Source organism: Microtus oregoni, unplaced genomic scaffold, assembly GCF_018167655.1.
Source record: "Microtus oregoni isolate MIOR12 unplaced genomic scaffold, Mior012 000007F_ref0000211, whole genome shotgun sequence".
Taxonomy (NCBI): Eukaryota; Metazoa; Chordata; class Mammalia; order Rodentia; family Cricetidae; genus Microtus; species Microtus oregoni.
This window is the reverse complement of record NW_024543066.1, coordinates 34803341-34827647: the sequence shown is the minus strand read 5'-3', so window position 1 is coordinate 34827647 and position 24307 is coordinate 34803341. Positions and strand designations below refer to the sequence as shown.

The following is a 24307-nucleotide window of genomic DNA, read 5'->3' as shown; positions in this document are numbered from 1 at the left end:
CTTCTATAAATGATCAAAGACCTAAGCTGAGAGTATGTATAAATGACATTTTTATTACTGGCCTGCTGGACACAGATGCTGATGTAAGTATCATTACCCCAGAATCTTGGCATCTATATTGGCCTCTTCAGAATGTAAATGTTCAGCTCCTGGGAATTGGAACCCTATCTCGAATAAGGCAGAGCACAAGATGGGTTAAATGTATAGGGCCTGAGGGACAAATAGGAAAATTAAGGCCATATGTAGCCAATATTGCAATGAATTTATGGGGTCATGACCTATTACAACAATGGAATACCCAAATTAACATTCCTGCTACTTCTAGAGCCTATATTTGTAAAAATAATATTAAAAGTTATTACAAACAGAGAAAACTGGCCATTAGGGCTATGCAAGAACAAGCAATTGATGTCCCTTCAGAGATACCAACAGCCTTGCCTCTAAAATGGCTTAGGGTTGAGGGGATGGGGAGATATTGTATGGAATTAGGGATATATATATATATATATATATATATATATATATATATATATAAAAGGGGGGGATTAACTGGTTTGATGGGATGATTGGTATTTGTGACTTACTGTTTTTAGAAAATTATATTGGTACTGTTTCTTGTATATTGATATATTGAATATTGAATGTGAGTGTTCCTACCTCTATTTTTGTATAAGAGTATACTTATATTGTATGGATACATCTATCATATCACAATGTACATTTCTACCTCTGGTACTATTTATGTAATAACATTGTTTACATTTTGATATGTAATGACATTGTTTACAGGTGAAGATCATTGTCTTCATATATTGCACAGTTGTTTATTCTCTTAGTTTCAAATTAGATAGGTATTGAGAATTATATGTTTGTCATATTTATTTTTAGGTTAATCAGGTCTTTTAGATACATAGAGATTATTTTTAGTATAGATAGTATAATCTTCAGCCTCTTTGAAGAGCTGTAGAAAATGGCCTTTAATCTAACCTAGAATTCTGTGCCATCGAGACACAATTACTCCTGGCAACACCACTCTACTCCCGAAAGAACGTTGAGCACCAAAGACACTCCACTGGGAGTTTGTCTTCTTGGCAGAACTGGCCTTTGGGTTAAGAAAAACCCATACCTCAACTACTAATATATGAAACAGGATTGTCTTATCTTGCCAAGACAGGGTAGGATAATTCTAAGAAAGTTCCTTGCATTTGATAATGGTATGTCAGTTATGTTAGGCCTTAGCCAAAGTTGGTTGACTCAACATTGCAAACGAGACTTTGGGTGATTGCCCAGGTAGTCAGTTGTCTCTGTCATTTGTTGCACATTTTGGATATCTCTCATTTGTTAAGTAATATTTATTCCCTTCTCAGATCTTTGATGGAGTTGAAGATTATTTAATAGTAGTTACTCTCTACATTATTTAGACTCCTTGAGATAGAATGCCTAGCAAAACTTTTGTTCTCAATATTGTTTGTTATATTTATCATTTGTTATTATTGTTTATAGTTATATTTGGTTTAGTTCTGTCTTATTTAGACAAAACGGGGAGATGTAGGGTTAAGACAGCCCCTTTAGGGGGCGGGGTTTGCCTCGGGCGAATGCCTACAGATAAATGGGCGCGCGGGAGGCGGCTCTGGTCTCTTTCCTTCCTACCTCCTGTGCCACGCGGGAACTTCGGTTCTGTAAGTTTATCATTAAAGTGTGAATATTCTTTAGTATCTGCATTGCATTTATTTATGCCGATACAAGATTGGTCTGTAATCTCTCTCTCTCTCTCTCTCTCTCTCTCTCTCTCTCTCTCTTTTTTGGTTTTTCGAGACAGGGTTTCTCTGTAGCTTTGGTGCCTGTCCTGGAACTAGCTCTTGTAGACCAGGCTGGCCTCGAACTCCCAGAGATCCGCCTGCCTCTGCCTTCCGAGTGCTGGGATTAAAGGCGTGTGCCACCACCGCCCAGCCTGTAATTCTCTTTCTTAGTTGAGTCTTTGTGTGGTTTTGGTGTCAGGGTAACTGTAGCTTCAATAAAAAGAGTGTGGCAATGACTCTTCTGTTTCTATTATGTGAAACACATTAAGGAGTACATGTATTAGCTCTTCTTGGAAGTTCTGGTAGAATTCTGCACTAAAACCATCTGGCCCAGGGCTTTTTTTGGTTGGGAGGTTTTTGGTGACAGCTTCTATTTCCTTGTGATTTAGAGCTCTATTTAAATTGTTCACCTGGTTTTGATTTAATTTTGGTATATGATATTTATCTAAAAAATAGTCCATTTCTTTTATATTTTCCAATTTTGTGGAGTACAGGCTTTTGTAGTAAGACCTGTTCTTAAAATGGCCTGGTGAGGCCTGGCAGGAGTTGTGAACACCTTTAATCCCAGCACTAGGGAGACAGAGGCAGGTGGATCTCTACAAGAGGTAGTTCCAGGACAGGCTCCTAAAGCTACAGAGAAACCCTGTCTCCAAAACAAAACAAAACAAAACAAAACAAAACAAACAAATGGACTGGTGATAGGACATGGATGTGGAAGTGAGGGAGATGCTCCTGCAAAGTACAGAGAGCTGGTGCAAACCCTCCCTTGACATCCTTTTTACTAGTAATAAAACATATAAATGTCAAAGATGACTGAGTTTCTAGTAAAGGGCATAAAAATAAATAAAAAGGCTTAAGATAAAATGTATTTTATTTGAATACTGAATGCATTCTGTTACGACACTGATGAGTTGAGAACGGAATTCCTTCCATGCAAAAATCCCTCACAACAATACAAATAAAATCGCTAATGTATCAAGTGACATACAAATCATTAACATTCTGTGGTTCACTCCAGGGACCCCATGACTGTAGTGGGAGCTGTGGGGCTGCATTCTGCCACCCAGCTCCCGCCACCGGCTAGCTTATGCCCCAAAATAACAACACACAAACTGTATTCATTTAAACACTGCTTGGCCCTTTTGCTCTAGCCCTTACTGGCTAATTCTGATATCCCGATCAACCCATCTCTAATAATCTGTGAGCACCGGTCTTACTGGGAAGATTCTAGCCTACATCCATCCTGGGTTGGAGCTTCATTGTGTGTGTATGCCCAGGAGAGAGGCATGGTGTCTCCCTGAGGTGTCTGCTCCCGAGAGGAGAGCTGTCGAGTCTGAGCTCACTTCCTCTTCCTCCCAGCATTCTGTTCTGTTTTCTCCACCCACCTGTGTTCTAACCTATGAGGGCCAGCCAAGCAGTTTCTTTATTTTTTTAACAATGACCTTCCTCCATCACATGACATGACAAGTCGCCGTTCATCTTATTTGAGCCATAAGAGCTTGGAACTTTCAAGAGCAGAAAACAGCGGGCACCCAAATTCCACCCACAAGATGAGACAAAGCAAATGACTACATAACGACCCATTAAAGACCAGGGTTAACAAAAAGAAACAGCTGAAACTTGTGCTTTACATGAAAAAGGGGAGGGCAAGCAAATATTGCCAATTAATTTTTAAATTTCGGGTGACAACAGATTTTCATTTCAGGGTAAGAAATTTACCACCTATTTAAACTGATCTTTTGAATGCAAGAAGCTGCTCTGCCGGGTACAGTAGAATGATAGGAGGTGGGCTCTTGGCTTCTCTGGGTGCTAAAGCAACAGCAGGACCAGTCTCAGGATCATCACGAGGCTGCATAAATACAAAAGGAAGAAAGATGAAGGCCACTCTGATGGACAGGACAATCATGTACTCCCTATCATGCTGTTCCTATGCTGTGGCCTTTGGGAGCTCCATAGCCTTCCTTAGAGCAGAGGGGGAGTTTATTTTTCCTATTTTCTAACTTAAAAACATTCCCTGAACAGATGAGTGAAATCAAACCCACTGTTCTGAAAACCTTGGATGGGGAATTAAGAGAAAAAAGTCAGGAGAAATGAAAACTTCCAAAAGCTACCCAAGAAAGTGACTGGAAAAAAAGTCAAGGGTGCTGGAGAGACGGTTCAGCAGTTAAGAGCATTGGCTGCTCTTCCAGAGGACCAGAGCTCAGTCTGCATTCATGACAGGTGATCCTAATAATAAATGACATGAAATTCTAGCCCCAACGGGTCTGATGACCTTTTCCGGCCTCTGTGATCACCTGCACACACATGACATACACACTCATGTGTGTGCACATGTATACATATCCAGACAAAGAGAAAAAGACAAATCTATTCACAAAAGGAAAATGGAACAAGGAGTAATTCAGTGGGAGTATTTTTTTAAAGAATATCAGGTACATTCAATCGCCCATAATCCTTTCTTCATCACTAACTCCCACCTTTGATCCTTTCCAGCATCAAATACCATCTTCATGTCAGGGACACAGTTAGAAAGATGCCTTTGGCACCCCCACCCCCAAAGAAAAACCACCACACTAGAGAATTACAGAGCCACTCTAGAAAATTCAACAGCAACACACGTGCAGGAAACTACTCAGGAGGCTTTAACCCAGGGCTAAATACTACTGATACTTTGAAGTACTTCCTTTTTGTCTTGGTTTTTGCCACAGACATCTTTAAACACTGGGTCAAACTGTATTTGCTGTGTTTTCATCCTGTTTGTATATCTTATTATGACATTATTAATTTCCAGTGATGGCAAATAGTTTTCAATCATGATATACAAATGCCTGCTTAATATTCCTTAAATAGACAAAAATATTTACATTTATTTTCTGGTGAATTTTCAGCTTGACTATTTTCTATTAGAAATACAGTCCGAGTAAACATTAGGCTTTCCATGCTTCTTTGAAATAATTTCTGAGAAATGAAAATGTGTTCCAAAGGAAGGCAATGTTTATGGTTTTCAACACTCAAGGACAGCTTCCAGGCAGAATTAGACACATTTTCTCTATATTTTAATTGATAATCTGCTTAAGTTCATGGACGGAACCACAGGATCAGGGCTGGGATGCAGCTCAGTGGCAGAGCGCTTGCCTGGCATGTGCCAGGCCCTGGGTTCGGTCCTCAGCATTGAAAGAGCTGCAGTCCCTAACTAACAACCAGCGGTGGGTGAGAAGTCTTCCCCACAGGAGCATGTAGAACACTTGGTCTCCAGCTGGTGGCGCTGTTTGGGAAGGCAATGGCACCTCTAGGAAGAGAAATCTGGCTGAAGGCAGTATGTTACCAAGGTGTGGGCTTTGAGATTTTTTAGCTTGGCCCTCTTCCTTTTCTCTCTGTGTACACAGAATATGGTCACTTCACTTCCAAATTCCGAGACCATCTCACCTGTTGCTGCTGTGCCTGACCTGAAATGATGGACAGCGTCCTATGTGGAACACGCTAACGTGATGGACAGTGTCTCCTGTGGAACATGCTGAATGATGAACAGCATCCTTTGGAACACGCCAACATGATAGACAGTGTCCCCTCCAGAACACCCCCCTGGCATAAGCCCTCTTCTCCTCTAGGTTGTGATTTGTCAGAATAATTTATAACAGGGACAGAAAAGTAACTAATACACTAAACACCCAACCCAAACCATAAACAAATAAATGAAATGAAATGCATATACTGGCTCAAAAATAGGAGAAATTTAAGGTTACGAGCTAAAAAAAAAATTATCTCCCTTTGAAATTCAATGACCCAGACTGTCACTAAATCATTTTATAAGTGGAGAAATATTGTGGAAAATTGAGGAGGAACTTAACTCTTTAGTCTGATAAAGATTAATGTGTACATCTGATTGGATGCTACAAAACACATCGGAGGGGGGATGTTGTCACACCAAAGAATGACTGAATTCATGATGGCTCATGTCTGTTATAATTAAAATATTGTAATAATTATCTGACCTTTCATATGAAAATTCCTTTAAAAATACTTTAAAAGATTTAATACAGTGTGTGTGTATGTGTGTGTTTGTGTGTGTGTGTACCTACAAAGTCCAGAAGACATTGTTTGATCCCCTGAACCTAAAGTTTCAGGTGGCTGTAAGACACCCAGTGTGGGTTCTGGGAACCAAATCCAGTTCCTCTGGGAATGCAGCAAATGCTTGTAACTGCTGAGTCACTTCCCCCAGCATGAAAATCAATTTCTTTTCAAAAATATTAAATTATTTTTATTTTATGTGTAATAATGGTTTGCCTGCATGCATATATATGTATGTAACTGGTGCACACGGAGGCCAGAAGGGAGAGTTGGATCCCTTAGAACCAGAGTTACAGGAGGTCATCAGCCAAACCTGGTCCTCTGCAAGAACAGTAAGTGAGCTATCTCTCCACCGCCATTGAAAATGAATTCTTCACAAAATTCACCACACGTTAGCAAGACTGGGCACATTTAGGAGGTATTGCTGTAGCCTGTCATCACTCTGAAACACTGTACAGGAAAGCACAGATCAGAAGAAAGGTTCTCACCTTACGCCTGCAACTAGGCCAGCAGGCATTATTTTCTTGGATCTCTTGAATCTCACACCCATTATGGTGGCCAGGAAGAAAGCTGTAACTGAAACCCAAATACCATGAATTAGAATTTTAAACATTATCAATGTTTGCTAGTGAAAAAACTAAAACCAGGTACCTCGAGGATTAAACAACAGGCATTCTCCTGCTGTGCCCAGGGGAAGAAATACTCTATGTCAGCAAGTAAAAGTACTGTTCTTTAGAGAATCTTAAGGCATAGCTGTGCATACAAGCTATCGGTGTACTAAACAATTCTGATTTAATTTCTTGCGACACATGTTATAGAATGAGGTGAAGTCGGGCAGTGGTGGTGTATGCTTTTAATCCCAGGACTAGGGAGGCAGAGGCAGGCAGAACTCTGTGAGTTCAAGGCCAGCCTGGTCTACAAGAGCTAGTTACAGGACAGCTAGGAATATCACACAGAGAAACCCTGTCGGGGGAGAGCAAAGAAATGAAGTGGAAGGTTAGGCCATCAGTACTATCAGTTTGATCAGTTTCTGTCTAGAAAGCAACAAGAATTATGTTCAGTCTTGACACAGACTCATGGACACTTAACTTTGACAGTTCATTTCCTAGTACGCCTGGTACAAAGTGTGAAGGTAACATCTTCCAGGTTGAATCTCTGTAACTGCAGAAAACATATCACTTACACAATGACACTTTGACATCCCGTTTGTCATTTGAGACACGGTAGGCTCCATACCCAGCCAAAACTCCAACAGAAAGACCAGCAATCAAAGATGGAACGCCACCTGTGGGAGGAGAGAGAGAGGAGGATACATGAGCTGGATACACAACTCAGCAGTTAGTAGGAAGCACTGCTCTTGCATGGCCTCCTAGGGCTCTTGCTTTCATGCAAACATATCCACACATACACACAGTTAAAAATAATGAAAATATGTCTTTTTGAATATAGCCAGGTGTTGTGGCACATGCCTTTTAACTCTATGATTTTGAGGTCTATACAGAGTTTCAGGATGGCCAGGGCTAGATACAGAGACCTGGCCTAAAAAGAGAGCAAAAAGGAAAGAAAAGAAAAAAGAGGCAAATACTAAAGAGAGAGAGAGAGAGAGAGAGAGAGAGAGAGAGAGAACCTGAAAAATGAAAGGAATTCATGTGGGTCTCTGCCTCTGCCTCCATCAGTTTCTGGATGAAGGCTCCATGATGAAATTTAAGATATTAATCAGTCTGACTGTAGGGCAAGTCAAGATTGGGCCCCCTCTCCTCCATTGCTTAGGGTCTTAGCTGGAGTCAGCCTTGTGGATTCCTGGGAATTTCTCTAGAGTCAGATTTCTGCTATCCTATAATAGCTCCTTCAATCAAAATATCTCTTTCCTTGCTCTCATCTCTGTCCTTCCTCCATCTTGACTATCCCACTCCCTCAAATTCTTCTCACCCCTGCCCTTTTCCTCTTCTCTTCCCCTTCCACCATCCCTTCTCCCCTCTACCCCCATGCTCCCAATTTTGTCAGGCAATCTTGTCTGTTTCCAATTTCCAGGTGAGTCTATATATGTTTTTCTTTGGGTTCACCTTATTACTTTGCTTCTCTAGGATTATGAACTACAGGCTCAATGTCCTTTGTTTATAGCTAGTATCCACTTATGAGTGAGTACATACCACATTCATCTTTCTGGGTATGGATTACCTCACTCAGAATAGTGTTTTCTAATTCCATTTATTTGCATGCAAAATTCAAGATGTCATTGTTTTTTTTTTTTTTTTACCACTGAGTATTACTCTAATGTGTAAATATACCACATCTTCTTTATCCATTCTTCAGTTGAGTGGGAATTACAAATAATGCTGCTATGAACATAGTTAAACAAATGCTTTTGTAGTATGGTTGAGCATATTTTGAGTATATGCCCAAGAGTGGTATTGCTGGGTCCTGAGATAGGTTGATTCCCAATTCTCTGAGAAACTGAAATACTGTCATGTTAGTTAGGTTTTCTAGATGTACAGAGATATATTTCAGATGGATAGCAATTCTTTCAAAGATCTTCAGAATATGGTGTTTAAGAACTTAGGAGTTGGTCCCCAGATCATTGGGCTACCAGGCGGCCCTGTTTAGATGCTGAGGAGTTCCATCTGGATGGGTGAGTGTGTGCTATCCAGGGGCGAATTGTCCTGGAAGAGAGCACAAACCCCCCTCCCCCAGCTCCTTCTGCAGGGCTGTCTTTCTTATGCGCGACCCAGCACCCCCAGCACCCCCCAACCCTACCCTGCTGTATGCTAGGACCAGTGCTCAAGAACAGTTTTAAGTTCCTACGCTAAGGCTACCCACCCAGAGCGGTGAGTGCCTGCCTACCGGCAGGGCTCAAAGTCCCCTGTAAGGAAGCCCAGGCACCTTCAGCTTGTGCTCCAGGGTCTCCTGTGCTCTCCTGGACCCCGCCCTGCCTGCCACATTCTTCCTTTTGTCCCCGGATCATTGGGCTACCAGGTGGCCCTGTTTAGGTGCTGAGGAGTTCCATCTGGATGGGTGTGTGCTATCCAGGGGCGGATTGTCCCAGAAGAGAGCACAAACCCCCCTCCCCCAGCTCCTTCTGCAGGGCTGTCTTTCTTACACATGACCCCCCCCCCCCAAGCCTACGTTTTCTGCAAGGTCCTTTGCTCAGGAACAGTTTTCTGCTCCTACACTAAGGCTACCCACCCAGAGTGGTGAGTGCCTGCCTACCGGGCAGGCCTCAAGGACCCCCGAAAGGGAGCATGCGCACCTTCAGCTTGTGCGCCAGGGTCTCCTGTGTTCTACTCATCCCCGCCCTGCCCCCCAAGTTCCCCCTTTTGTCTGTGGGTCATTGGACTACCAGGCGTCCATGTTTTGGTGCTGAGGAGTTCCATCTGAACGGGACAGTTCCTGCTTCTACACTGAAGAGATACACCCAGAGAGTCAGTCACAGCAAAGACTGGACCAAGACACCAGGCCTCTCCTGGCTCCATTTGAAGAAAGAGATGGGAAGGCGCCAATGCAAGAATTCCTCCAACAACCTGAAAGGCAACATGACATCACCAGAATCCAGGGATTCCGAAATAAGAAGAATTGTACACCCTACTCCAGAAGAATTAGAAGAAATCGACTCAAAAGTTAATTATATGAAAATAATAGAAGACCTTAAACAGGAGGTGAAAAACTGCCATAAACAATTAGAGATTACAAACAAAAAGGTAGAGGAAATGAATAAATCGCTCAAAGATACCCAAGAAAACCAAGAGAAACAAGAAAAAGCAATCAAACAGGTAAGGGAAGCGGTTCAAGACTTGAAGAATGAAATGAAAGTAATGAAGAAAACACAAACCGAGGGAAGGATGGAGATGGAAAATCTGGGTAAATGAACAGGAACTACAGAGACAAGTACTACCAACAGATTACAAGAGATAGAAGAAAGAATGTCAGACACTGAAGATACCATAGAGAAAATAAACACACTGATCAAAATAAACAGCAAAACCAACAAATTCTCATCACAAAACATTCTGGGACACAATAAAAAGACCAAACCTAAGAATAATTGGGATAGAAGAAGGAGAAGAAGTACAGCTCAAGGGTCCAGAAAATATATTTAATAAAATTATAGAAGAAAACTTTCCCAACCTAAAGAAAGATATTCCTTTGAAGGTTCAAGAAGCATACAGAACACCGAATAAGCTGGACCAAAAAAAATATCTCCTCGCCATATAATAATCAAAACACAAAACATACAGAATAAAGAAAGAATATTAAGAGCTGCAAAAGAAAAAGGTCAAGTTACTTATATAGGTAAACCTATCAGACTTACACCTCACTTCTCTATAAAAACCATGAAAGCCAGAAGGTCCTGGATAGATGTACTTCAGAAACTAAGAAAACATGGATGCAAGCCCAGACTACTATACCCAGCCAAGCTTTCGTTTACTATAAATGGAGAAAACAAAATTTTCCAGGATAAAAACAAATTTAAACAATACGTAGCCACAAATCCAGCCTTACAGAAAGTAATAGAAGGAAAATCACAAACCAAGGAGTCCAACAATGACCACAATAACTCAAACATCTAGAGACCCTTCACCAGCACAACTCAAAGAAGGGAAACACACAAACTCTACTACTAAAAAAGTGACCGGAGTTAACAACCACTGGTCATCAATATCACTTAATGTCAATGGACTCAACTCACCTATAAAAAGGCACAGGCTAAGAGATTGGATACGAAAACAGGATCCAACATTCTGCTGTTTACAAGAAACACATCTCAACCACAAAGACAGGCACCTACTCAGAGTAAAGAGATGGGAAAAAGTTTATCAAGCAAATGGACCTAAGAAACAAGCAGGTGTGGCCATACTAATCTCTAACAAAGTTGACTTCAAACTTAAATCAATCAGAAGAGATGGAGAGAGGCATCTTATACTCATAACAGGAACAATTCATCAGGATGAAGTCTCAATCCTGAATATCTATTTCCCTAATATAAAAGCACTCATGTACGTAAAAGAAACATTACTAAAACTCAAGGCTGCCATCAAACCGCACACACTAATAGTAGGAGACTTCAACACTCCTCTCTCACCAATGGACAGGTCAATCAGACAGAAACCTAACAGAGAAATAAGAGAATTAATGGAGGTAATGAATCAAATGGACTTAACAGACATCTATAGAACATTCCACCCAAATAGGAAAGAATATACCTTCTTCTCTGCAGCTCATGGAACCTTCTTGAAAATTCACCACATACTTGGTAACAAAGCAAACTTCCACAGTTACAAAAAAATATTCGTAACCTCCTGTGTCTTATCAGATCACCATGGATTAAAGTTAGAATTCAACAACAATGCTACCCCCAGAAAGCCTACAAACTCATGGAAACTGAACAGTCAACTACTAAACCAAACCTGGATCAAGGAAGAAATAAAGAAAGAAATTAAAGTCTTCCTTGAATTCAATGAAAATAAAGAAACAACATACTCAATCTTATGGGACACTATGAAAGCCATCCTAAGAGGAAAGTTCATAGCACTAAGTGCCCACTTAAAGAAAACAGAGAAAGCTCACATTGGAGACTTAACAGCCCACCTGAAAGCTCTAGAAAAAAAGAAGCAGACTCACCTAGGAGGAGTAGAAGACTGGAAATAATCAAACTGAGGGCAGAAATCAACAAAATAGAAACACAGAAAACAATCCAAAGAATCAATGAAACAAGAAGCTGGTTCTTGGAGAAAATCAACAAGATTGATAAACCCCTATCCAAAATAATCAAACGGCAGAGAGAATATGCAAATTAATAATATCAGAAATGAAAAGGGGGACATAACCACAGACACAGAGGAAATTCAGAGAATCATTAGATCTTACTACAAAAGCCTGTATGCCACAATACTGGAAAATGTAAAAGAAATGGACACTTTTTTAGATAAATACCATATACCAAAGTTAAACCAGGACCAGGTGAACGATCTAAATAGACCTGTTAGTAGCGAAGAATTAGAAGCTGTTATCAAAAACCTCCCTACCAAAAAAAGCGCAGGACCAGATGGTTTCAATGTGGAATTCTACTAGAACTTCCAAGAAGACCTAATACCTATACTCCTTAATGTATTTCACAATATAGAAACAGAAGAGTCATTGCCAAATTCCTTTTATGAAGCTACAGTCACTTCGATACAAAAGCCACACAAAGACTCAACCAAGAAAGAGAATTACAGGCCAATCTCACTGATGAACATCGGCACAAAAATCCTCAACAAAATACTGGCAAACCGTATCGAAGAACACATTAGAAAAATTATCCATTATGATCATGTAGGCTTCATCCCAGAGATGCAGGGCTGGTTCAACATACACAAATCTATCAATGTAATCCATCATATAAATAAACTGAAAGAAAAAAACCATATGATCATTTCATTAGATGCTGAAAAAGCTTTTGACAAAATTCAACATCCCTTTATAATAAAAGTCTTGGAGAGATTAGGGATACAAGGGTCATACCTAAATATAATAAAAGCTATTTACAGCAAACCAACAGCTAACATCAAACTAAACGGAGAGAAACTCAAAGCCATCCCACTAAAATCAGGAACATGACAATGCTGTCCACTCTCTCCATACCTCTTCAATATAGTGCTTGAAGTTTTAGCAATAGCAATAAGACAACATAAGGGGATCAAAGGGATTCGAATTGGAAAGGAAGAAGTTAAACTTTTGTTATTTGCAGATGATATGATAGTGTACATAAGGGACCCCAAAAACTCCACCAAAGAACTCCTACAGCTGATAAACACCTTTAGTAATGTGGCCGGATACAAGATCAACTCCAAAAAAAATCAGTCGCCCTCCTATACACAAAGGATATGGAAATCAGAGAAGCATCACCTTTCACGATAGCCACAAACAGAATAAAATATCTTGGGGTAACTCTAACCAAGGACGTGAAAGATCTATTTGACAAGAACTTTAAGGCATTGAAGAAAGAAATTGAAGAGGATACCAGAAAATGGAAGGATCTCCCTTGCTCTTGGATTGGGAGGATCAACATAGTAAAAATGCCAATTCTACTAAAGGCAATTTATAGATTCAATGCAATCCCCATCAAGGTCCCATCAAAATTCTTCACAGATCTTGAGAGGACAATAATCAACTTTATATGGAAAAACAAAAAACCCAGGATAGCCAAAACAATCTTATACAATAAAGGAACTTCTCGAGGCATTACCATCCCTGACTTCAAACTCTATTACAGAGCTACAGTAATGAAAACAGTTTGGTATTGGCATAAAAACTGAGAAGTCGACCAATGGAATCGAATAGAAGACGCTGACATTAACCCACAAACATATGAACACCTGATTTTCGATAAAAGAGCTAAAAGTATACAATGGAAAAAACAAAGCATTTTCAACAAATGGTTCTGGCACAACTGGATGTCAACCTGTAGAAGAATGAAAATAGACCCATATCTATCACCGTGCACAAAACTCAAGTCCAAATGGATCAAAGACCTCAATATCAATCTGAACACACTGAACCTGATAGAAGAGAAAGTGGGAAGTACCCTACAACATATGGGCACAGGCGATCGCTTCCTAGGTATAACCCCAGCAGCACAGACATTAAGGGCAACATTGAATAAATGGGACCTACGGAAACTGAGAAGCTTCTGTAAAGCAAAGGACACTGTCACTAAGACAAAAAGGCAACCCACTGACTGGAAGAAGATCTTCACCAACCCCGCAACAGACAAAGGTCTGATCTCCAAAATATATAAAGAACTCAAGAAACTAGACTTTAAAATGCTAATTAACCCAATTAAAAAATGGGGCACTGATCTGAACAGAGAATTCTCAACAGAAGAAGTTCAAATGGCCAAAAGACACTTAAGGTCATGCTCAACCTCCTTAGCAATCAGGGAAATGCAAATCAAAACAACTTTGAGATATCATCTTACACTTGTCAGAATGGCTAAAATCAAAAACACCAATGATTGCCTTTGCTGGAGAGGCTGTGGAAGAAGGGGTACCCTCATCCATTGCTGGTGGGAATGCAAACTTGTGCAACTACTTTGGAAAGCAGTGTGGCGGTTTCTCAGGAAATTCGGGATCAACCTACCCCTGGACCCAGCAATGCCACTCTTGGGAATATACCCAAGAGATGCCCAATCATATGACAAGGGCATTTGTTCAACTATGTTCATAGCAGCATTATTTGTAATAGCCAGAACCTGGAAACAACCTAGATGTCTTTCAATGGAAGAATGGATGAAGAAAGTGTAGAATATATACACATTAGAGTACTATGCTGCGATAAAAAACAATGACTTCTCGAATTTTGCATGCAAATGGATGGAAATATAAAACACTATCCTGAGTGAGGTAACCCAGACCCAAAAAGATGAACATGGGATGTACTCACTCATAATTGGTTTCTAGCCATAAATAAAGGTCATTGAGTCTATAATTTGATATCCTAAAGAAGCTAAATAAGAAGGTGAACCTAAAGAAATCCATATAGCCATCCTCCTGGTTATGGGAAGTAGACAAGATTGCTGGGCAAAAAATTGGGATCTTGGGGTGGTGTGGGAGGGGGGTAAGGGGAGATGGGGAGAGAAAAGTGAGAAAGGGAGGATGGGGGGAACTTGGGGAAAGGGGATGATTGGGATAAAGGAAGGTTGGATAGGGGAGCAGGGAAGCACATATCTTAATTAAGTGAGCTATCGTAGCGTTGGCAAGAGACTTGGACCTAGAGGGGCTCCCAGGTGCCCAGGGCGATGTCCCCAGTTGGTTCCTGGGGCAGCTGAGGATAGGGAACCTGAAATGACCCTATCCTATAGCCATACTGATGAATATCTTGCATATCATCATAGAACCTTCATCTGGCGATGGATGGAGATAGAGACAGAGACCCACACTGGAGCACCAGACTGTGCTCCCAATGTCCCAATGAGGAGCAGGAGGAGGGAGAACATGAGCAAAGAAGTCAGGACCACAAGGGGTGCACCCACCCACGGAGACAGTGGAGCTGATCTATTGGGAGCTCACCAAGGCCAGCTGGACTGTGACTGAAAAAGCATGGGATATAACCGGACTCTCTGAATATGGCGGACAATGAGGGATGATGAGAAGCCAAGGATAATGGCACTGGGTTTCGATCCTACTTCACGTTCTGGCTTTGAGGGAGCCTATCCAGTTTGGATGTTCACCTTCCTAGACCAGGATGGAGCGGGGAGGACTTTGGACTTTCCACAGGGCAGGGAACCCTGACTGCTCTTCAGACTGGAGAGGGAGGGGGAGGGGAGTAGGGGGAGGGGGAGAGGAGTGGGAGGAGGGGGAGGGAAATGGGAGGCTGGGAGAAGGCGGAAATTTTTTTTTCAATAAAAAAAAGAACTTAGGAGTTTTCATGACATGAGACACATCTGCTCCTGGCAACATCAATTATTTCAAGAGGATGATGGGCATTGAAGAGGCTCCTCATGGAGTTTTCTAGCCATTTGGGCCAGAAATTGTTCTTCCCTGGATTCCTTAATGTTATGCTGTATGAACTGGACAGACAGGACCCACGGAAAAATAACTGCTGAAATCTCAGTCACCGTAAAAACATCTACAGCTCCTTGGGCTACTCACTTATATTCAGGAGATCCTTGTACAGCAACCATCTCCTCAGAACAGCCACCAATTCCCGACTACAGCCACCGACTAACCACTTCTGCCACTGCTCCCCACTACAGACATAACTCCCCACTATAGCCACCGACACCCCACTAGAGTTACCTGCTCCCCATTACAGCCATCAATGCTGTACTTAAGTCATCAACTCCCCACTACAGCCACCGACTCCTTTGTTGAATTTGGGCAGGACATGGTGGTGCAGCACTTGGCAGATCAGTAGTAAGTGTGAAGCCAGCCTGTGCTACACGGGACACTGTATCCAAAGTGAGGCAGAGAGGGAGGAAGAGAGGAAGACACGGAGGGAAGGACAACAGGAAAGTTTTGGCTTACCTCTTCGCTTATATCCCAAAATACTTCCAATTGTCACAAGGGCTGCATAACCAAAACCAACCAGGTCCATTGGTGAGGATTCAATTCTAAAGAAAGGGTGAGGGGCATATTATATAGCGTTCTGGAGAAGAAATGTATATACCCATGATAGGTATCCCTCAAATGGGATTTCTCTGGCCCACCACAGAAAGGAAGTTCTACCTTCTCTCTTGTACCACTCAGCTACTCTCCCCCATCTCATCATTCCAAACACGCATCTGCAGTGGGGACACGCTGGCTCATTCTGTGTTGCCCTCTTCAAGACCAGCTAAATCCTCAGCTGTTTCATTTCTAAATGAGACTTCTGCTCTGGTCAGAAGTCTAGACATCACCACTCCTCCTCGACTCCAGGCCTGCAAGGCCTTTTTCCCTTGCAACATGAGACACAACCAACACCTGTGCCCATCGTCCTCCGCACCTTCTCCCCGGCCTCTACTATCAATTACTTCTTCACCGAATCTTGGGACTTTGTCTATACAGAGCTCTGCAGTGGTGGCTTCTGCCTCCTCTAAATGAGGGTTCACTCTGACCATGTACTTTGTTACCAACATCCCAGCGGCCAAATCATCCACTTGTAGCCAATAGTAAATCTGTGCATTCTAATGCCCTCCCCCAAAATTCATTGTCCTGTGAATCCTGGGACCAGTACCGCACCCTCAGTGATGGGGAGAAGTTCCAGTGAAACCCTGTCCTCAATCTCCCAAGATGCAACAGAAGAGAGATGGCCCCAGGGGATAAGGAATCAGCCTCTAGCTCAGAGGTTCCCAACCTGTGGGCTGTAATGCTTTTGGGGGTCGGGTGACCCTTTGACATGGTCACCTAAGATCATCTCCATATCAGATATTTACATTATGATTCACAACAGCAGAAAATTACAGTTACAGAACAGCAATGAATATAATAGGAGCATTGGGGTCCCCACAAGATAAGGAACTGTACTAAAGGTCTCAGCATTGGGAAGGTCGAGATCCACTGCTCTAAGTGGCTGTGGATCCATAGGTCAGGCCCCTTCATCTCCCCATGTCCCCAAAGTGAGGGATGTAGATGAGATGTAGTTCTTCAGCTGCTTAAAGTTTACATTGACTATTGACTTTTTAAATAATATTTTTATTATTTCTTTGAGAATTCCATATAATGTATTTTTAACCTTCTCTTACCTCCCCCAAATCTTCCCAGATCCACCACACTTTGTGCTTTCTCTTTCTTTCCCACAAAGTCCAATTTGTGTTTCTAAAATGCTCTTGGGTGTGAAGCCTAGACAGTGTCAGACCTGCCAGGGCGTCATCCACTTAGGAAACTGACCCTCCCTCCAACACAACAACCAAATGCTAAGAGCTCCTCAGGTGACATTGGACTTGTGTCCATCTCCCCATCTCCATGCTGGGATTTGTCGGGCTGGAGCTTGCACGGGCCTTGTGCACACTGTGAGAATCGATGTGAGTTCACACGCGCCCTGCTGTGGCCTTGTGCACGCTGTGAGAATCGGTGTGAGTTCACAAGCGTCCTGCTGTGTCTAGAGAACACTGTCAGCATCTACAACCTCTTGCTCCCACAGTCTCTCCACCCCTTCTTCCTGAATGCCTGAGTCTGCAGGGAGGGGTACGACAGGCAGCCCATTCAGTGCTTAGCACAGGTCACATATCCTCGGGATGGTGACCAACTGGGAGTCTCTGTGTTAATCCCTGACTACTGCAGGGAGTTTCTCTGATGAGGACTGCAACCCGCACTAATCTATGGGCACAGCAATAAGCTATGAGGAGTCATTGTCACACAGTTCCCATTCAGCAGAGTAATAGCAGTAGGCTCTTCCTAGGACCTAGGACTTATCTAGCCACGGGATCTTTACATTTTTATATTTTTAAAATTTTTATTTCTATTTGTCCATAGGAAAAATACTGATGTTGGTAAATATGAATGTGGTAATGGTGTTTGAGGTTTCCTGTGCATTTGTCTGTGTGTACATATGTAAGAACATATGTATTCTAATGGGAGAGCTAATCCAGGTCTTCACATACTGCTTTACTACGCAGCTGTATCCCTGGCTCACCTGTGTGTTCCTTCAGATGAACCAGTTCTGTGAGACTAACTCAGAATAGGATAGGTGTGAAATTCCTCTCAGAGTCACTTAGTGCCCTGTAAACCAAATGTAGCAGCTCACACCTGTAATCTCAGTGTCCAGGAGGCTGGTTCAGGAGGATTTCCAAGAGTTCAAGACCAACCTCACTACAGTGGGATCCTGGCCAGTCAGGCTATAGCATGAGATTTTGCCTCAAAAAACCAAATACACACACACACACACACACACACACACACACACACACGCACACACACAACCATGCACACATGGACACACACACACACAGAGTCACAGTAAAGGAGGCAGCACGGAAAGAACTCCCACACTGACATGAAGAACTAATCCAGTAGATGTCATCTGTACCCAAGATGCAAAACTTACAGGAAGGACCTGCATTAAAAAAACATTTGATACCTGAAAAAGAGATAAGATATAATAGGAGGGGCAGGAAACAGCTCGGTGATTAAGAGCACAGCCTACTCTTCCATAATGCTGGGGTTCAATTCCCAGCACCTACAGGGCAGCTCATAACTACCTGTAACTCTAGTTATAGGGGCTCAGGAACACTCCTCTAGCCTCCATGGGCACCAGGAATTTCCTCGGACTCCAGACATGCATACAGGCAAAATAACCAAAAACATTAAAAAAAGAAAAGAAAAAAAGAAAAAGAACCCAGAAAACTAGAGAAGAATTGTGATGTGGAAAAAAAATAAAAACAAGGAATGTATAAGCACAGTGCTGAAATACACACACACACACATACACACACACACACACACACACACACACACACACACACACACTGTGTGTGGATGGTACTGGCTGGGGTGTAGTGGCATATGCCTTAAATCCCAGGCAGGATCAATGTGAGTTTGAAGCGAGCCTGAACTGCACCATGTGTTCTAGGCCATCCAGTGCTGCATGAACTGCCATGTGGGAGTGGAGAATACATAACCAATTAAACTTTTAAAAACTAAACAAATAAACAAATGGAAAACTTAAAAAGAAACAGTTAGAGGGGCAATGGGAAATACAATTCTGAGTGACTAGTATTTGATTCCACAGCATCCCAGTCAATCACTGTGAGGATTTAGGAGGGAAGTGCTACCATGTATTTCTCAAGTGGGGAAACAGGCACAGGGAAGGCAAGCAATGTCCAAACCACACAGAGCCAAGATTTGGGGCCCACGGATGTCTTGGTGTTGGAAACAATGCCATAGCATCCCTAAGAACTGAGTCACTGGGCTGAACAAGGTGAAGGCAGAGGAAGGGATGCGCTTCAGAGTTCTCCCCCATAGATTCTGATCCTGAATGGCCCCACACCTGTGAGCACAGCGCATCAACCACCTGGTGACTCACGCCTTTCTGCCCTGTGCACAGCGCACAGTGAGTCCTCCCTAGCACTATGTAGGGATGAGCCACACTGGACCACACACATGGGCATCAAGCTGATCCCAAGACTTACAGGCTGTGTAAAGTCAGGTGCATCCTCAACTGCTCTGTAATCCCATCTGTCCATTTGCACAGAAGGAAACTAGAATCGTCTAGCTCCCATGGCTACTTAAAAAAATGAATTCAACCTCCTGAATAGTCCCTGGCACACACTGAGCATTCAATGCATATTAGCTGTTCTAAGCACAGAAAGACAAATCCGTGTGTTCTCACTTATATGTGGAAGCTAAGAAGTTACCAGAGCTTGGGAATGGAGTCGGGAGGGAGAGGTTAGCAGTACAGAGTGTAGCTGTCAAGGAGAAACAGCTTGGAATATCCTTCAGTACAGTGAAATAGCTGTGGTTGGCCACAGATTCCTCAATAGCTAGTATACAGGACTATTCTGGATTGTCCCAGCATAAAATAATAAATATCTGAGGTAATAGCTATGCCAATTGCTCTAAACTGTTGATAAAACATTAAATATATGATATTGAAATGCCATAGTCTATCCCATAAATGTGTACAACTATTATGTGCCAATTAAAAATAAAAGTATATTTTGAAACAAATATTAGCTTGTAGTAATAGTATTCTTTCATTTTTACTCCTATTTTTAAGGGTCATTATTGTTTCAGTACACAAGAGACCAACTGTCATGTGGACATTCAATAAAGCATATTTAAACTCCTTCCCTTTCAACAAGTATTTATTATCTCTGTAGAAAGTAGGAAGCAGTTTCGGAAAGGTTGGGGACACAAGCTTGTGGACAGTACAACAGAGCAGTGAAAAGCCGATGGTGAGGAGCCCGGGATGTCAGGCATCTGGTGGGCACTGGAGCCCAAGGAAGGATGTCCAGGAGAGGCAAGGTCCCAGCTGAGATCTTGCAGGAAAGCAGGAATAAGCACAGCGAGCAAGTGTTCCAGGCGGGTGAATGAACGCGTGCAAAGGCTTCCGGGAGTGGGGACCGAAGGCTTGCTTGCAAATAAGATGAAATTCAGAGGGTGGAGGAAGGTTGGGGATCGCTTGGCAAAGAACCTGAGCTCTGTTTCCAGCACCCACGGGTGGGCAGCTCACAGCTGCCTGTAACCCTAGGTCCAGGGGATCTAATGACCTCCTTTGAACTCCGAGGGCAAGTACACTCATGCGCACAAACTCACCCAGAGACTCACATAAGTAATAAAGCAAATCTTAAAAATGGAAACAAATGGACCGTGAGAAGTGCACCTATTCAGAAATCTCACCCTGCACTCAGCAGCCCTGCAATGGGCGTCTGTGGCTCCTGTCCTAAGGCCGGTGAAGGGTTAAATGAGCAAAGCCTTGCAATCTGACTGAAAGTCTATCCTGTGTTTCCTAGCTGTGGTAGTGGAACCTAAGAAAGGCAGGGGCATACGTTAGGAGCTGATGCAGTAAACTAATCAGTCGATGAGAGTGATTCACCCTGCAGAAACGAGAAGGGCGGTGGAGAAACGTGGATGAACTTGAGAGATCCAGCGGTTAGAACTGGCGAACTGGAGGCGGGGCCAGAAAGGCAGGGAAGCTGCAAGGGTGGCTCCTACAGATCTCTGGCCTGGACCTCTCGGAGATGTGGGGGTGGGAAGCCTTGATGCTTGTCCCTGAGTCAGAGCCCTGGGGCAGTAGCAAATGTGTGTGAGGTGCGGGCATTTGGAATATAGGCCGAGGTGTCCAACAGCCAGGAAGACATTCTGATTTAGATATCTGGAGCTGAAAAGACAGCTCCTTTATCATTGGATAATATTACGGACTTAGTTTTTTTCAGGTGTGAAAAGTAGATTCATCTTCTTCCTGAGCACCCCAAATCTGCTCCTGTGATCCTCTCTTAGACATAAATCCTTTAATTTGGTATAAAACCGCCTATGGTGTGGTGCTTGTCCAATTCTCTTTTCTAGGTCAGTGAAGTTCTCAGAGGGCAAAGCCACACTTGCGTCCATTGCTGACCTGCCATGAATGAATGAATGACTGGATGGCTCGAACACACAATGTGCTGAAATTATCACATGCAGTGCCCCCCCCCCCCCACTGTCGGGAATCCAACAGTTCCTTCATTTCCACACAGAACTCATCATTGCCCTAACGAAGGCTAAAGGAAATTCATTCCCAACCTATGCACACTGAGAAAATGCACACATGTCAATCATATTTCTTGCTTCTTCCCCATGGCAGAGGCCACTTGTCCCCACCACAACCAAGCATTAAGGCAGAGGCTGTAGGAACAGGAAAGGAATGGGGTGTGGCTGGAAGACGGAGGCACGTTCACTGCATGTTCCTGAAACAGAGAGGAGGCTAGGTACTGATATAAGGCCAAAGAGCATCCTGGACGCAATGCACCTAAATGGTTTACTGCTCGGCAAACAAAGCCAAAGGACAAATCCCTCCCTTGCCCAGTATCAAGTTCTCCAAGGCCTGGCCACTATGAGATCTGTACATAAATATACACAAAGCGTTTTCCCATAAAAACAAAACCACTGCCTACCTTGAGCTATGCAGGCATGAAAGTCATTTTTGAAAGAAGTTTGGCTGAACTATACTGACCACCATACCCCACCCCTGGGGAGGCAGAAGGTAAAATAAGTGCTATACTTAGGGTCCCAAGAAGGCAGAATTCAGGAAATCGACAGCATGAGGACAGGAGAGATCTCTGGAAGGGCAGCCTCCATCTCTCCTTCCACAGGCCCTCTGAAGTTTTTCTTCGTGCAGAGATTGAGAGATTGAAGGAGAGGGCGCATGCTCCCCAAAGACCCGTTTATTCCCCCAGTTGCAAGGAAACTTCCATTTACGAGATGGATGCATGGCTCACCTGCAGCCCTGAGCCGCTGCTGCAGCTGGAGAAGGAAAAAGGCGGGGATGCGCAAGCGCGGTACTTCATCCCGGAAGCAGTTTCCGAGCCTGCGCATTCCTTCACCGATTACTACCTTAGTGGGAAAAGAGGCGCCCTCCCCGGAGCTGCTGCAACCCGTCGTCCCTGATCCCACACCCTCCTGCTTTCCGATGCCCAGAAGCGGAGAGCTGCTGTAGGGCTGCGGGAACCGAGACCCTGGGAACTTGCTTGTCACCCGGGATTCCTGGGTCCCAGGAGCTCAGGGCTGGAGTCTGCTGCCCTCTCCCGGCCGGGCCGACGCGTGCAGCGAGACTCCTGGGTTTGACTGGGATCCCCAAATGAACTTAGAGGGTTTTTTTGTTTTGTTTTGTTTTGTTTTTGTTTTTTTTTTTTTGGAAGCCAGGGAATGTACTGTTTATAAATTGTTTCTGTTTTCAGTAGAGGAGCTGACGTTCCAAAATGTGAAGTAGGATGTCCAAAGAATTCAAGTTGGTCTGGGTTGAAGCCTGAGTTCCCTCTAGGGATCCGAGATCCATCTAGGATCTGACAGATGTGGGCGTGACATCAAGATCCTGGGCTGTGAGACCAGGGCTGCCAGCCTTAGATGTCCGGGAAGAATGGTACAGAACGCCAGAGCTGTAAAATATTTTGAGTCTTTGAGTTCAGAGGAACCAGTCCCAAAAAAGAGTCTTAAGTTGACGGGAAACCGTCCCTCTTGGTAAATTCTCATGCTACTCCGCTTTTGCTCTCTAGGCTGAAAATGGTAACTAGGCCAACCCTCTGCCCTCTATTCTACAGCAGCAGTCGGGTACTGAGGGGGGACTCCAGGATTCTGTGGTGTTAGGAATAACAGAAGGCCCCAGAATGCACAAACGAACCTAACATAAACATTAAACCTTATGCATTAGTTTGCTGAACCTATTCCTTCCACGGTGAGAGAATTTAGGGGAAATAATATGACTGGATTTTGACAACTGGGCCTAGGGCAGCAAGTCACTGGGATGTGAAGGCAGTAGCATCCTGCTGTTTGCCTCTGAGTTCTCTGGGAACGCCTTCCCACCCTGCTGTGTCCACCCTCACCCCAGCCTTCTTGTTCCACAGAACCCTTTCCTTACTCAAAACAAAATGAGGACTTGATAGAGAGCTTTATTATGTCCGTGACATGATTTGGGTAAATAATTGTTTCTTTGTTCACACATTATATTTGAAGAGTTTGGTCTTTAAAAATATGGCATTTATTGTTGAATTGGAGCACAACCTCTGACTTGCACTCCAGCACTTAAACACTCCGCCACCTGGTTACACCATGACCCCCAGCAGCAGGGCTCAATGGCTCAGACTAGATGCTCTGAAGGTTCTGTTACTAAAGTATCAGAAGATGGTAGCAGCCTCCACAGACTCCTCTTCAGTTATTGTAAATCAACCTCAAAGAACATCGCTCTGTATGCCATTGGGATGGCATGCTGTCAAGTATGTGGATAGGATTGTTCTAGGCCAAGGGAACTTCTCATCTAGGCCCAAGCCATCACCTGCCACTTACTCCAGTCAATGGTCAGAGTGGAACCCAGGATGAGGGTCTGGCAAAACCTTAGACCGTTACCAGATTTGTAAGACTATGTAATCACGATCCACGTCAATAGACACAAACAGTACTGTGCAGACTCAGCATCTTTTGTATTCTGGAGAATGCACAAGGTAAAATATGTAAGATTTCAAAGGAAGCGCAGTTTATGAATATCCTGAAGGATTAAAGGTCTGGGTTATACATAACATCTGAGCAGTGTACACATATATACGAGTGTGTTCTAAAGTGTCTGTAATGGGACTGCCTGTGCTCCCTGGGGATAAGAGACACATACTACTGCTGATGTGCTTTGATGTCTGTTCTCCTGATGGAAGTGATGAACTCAAGTTAGAGGTTAGTGACAACCGACATTCCTTCTTCTCTGCTGACTTCTCATACCTCCTGTCTCCAGTCCTTGACCACTTTGCAATGGCAGACCCGAAAGATCTATAGCGATGGGTGTTTCCATAGACTGAGTACAGGAGGAGA

At 43.2% G+C, this 24307-nt stretch overlaps 1 protein-coding gene across 3 annotated transcripts; it reads right to left on the bottom strand.

The window, feature by feature from the left end:
• Positions 1-3131: 3131 nt before the first annotated feature.
• Positions 3132-22367, bottom strand: Tmem14a (transmembrane protein 14A). Of its 3 annotated transcripts, none has more exons than XM_041656204.1 (5): positions 22349-22367; positions 15869-15954; positions 7051-7152; positions 6356-6443; positions 3132-3648 (listed from the first exon to the last, which is right to left on the bottom strand). In XM_041656204.1, exons 2-5 carry the CDS (start codon positions 15936-15938, stop codon positions 3609-3611), a joined length of 300 nt encoding a protein of 99 aa, XP_041512138.1. In that variant the 5' UTR covers positions 15939-15954; positions 22349-22367; the 3' UTR covers positions 3132-3608. The 3 variants fall into 3 exon arrangements, with proteins under 3 accessions (XP_041512138.1, XP_041512136.1, XP_041512137.1); XM_041656202.1 differs by lacking the exon at positions 22349-22367 and adding an exon at positions 22234-22296; XM_041656203.1 differs by lacking the exon at positions 22349-22367 and adding an exon at positions 21910-21990.
• Between the last annotated feature and the right edge of the window lie 1940 nt (positions 22368-24307).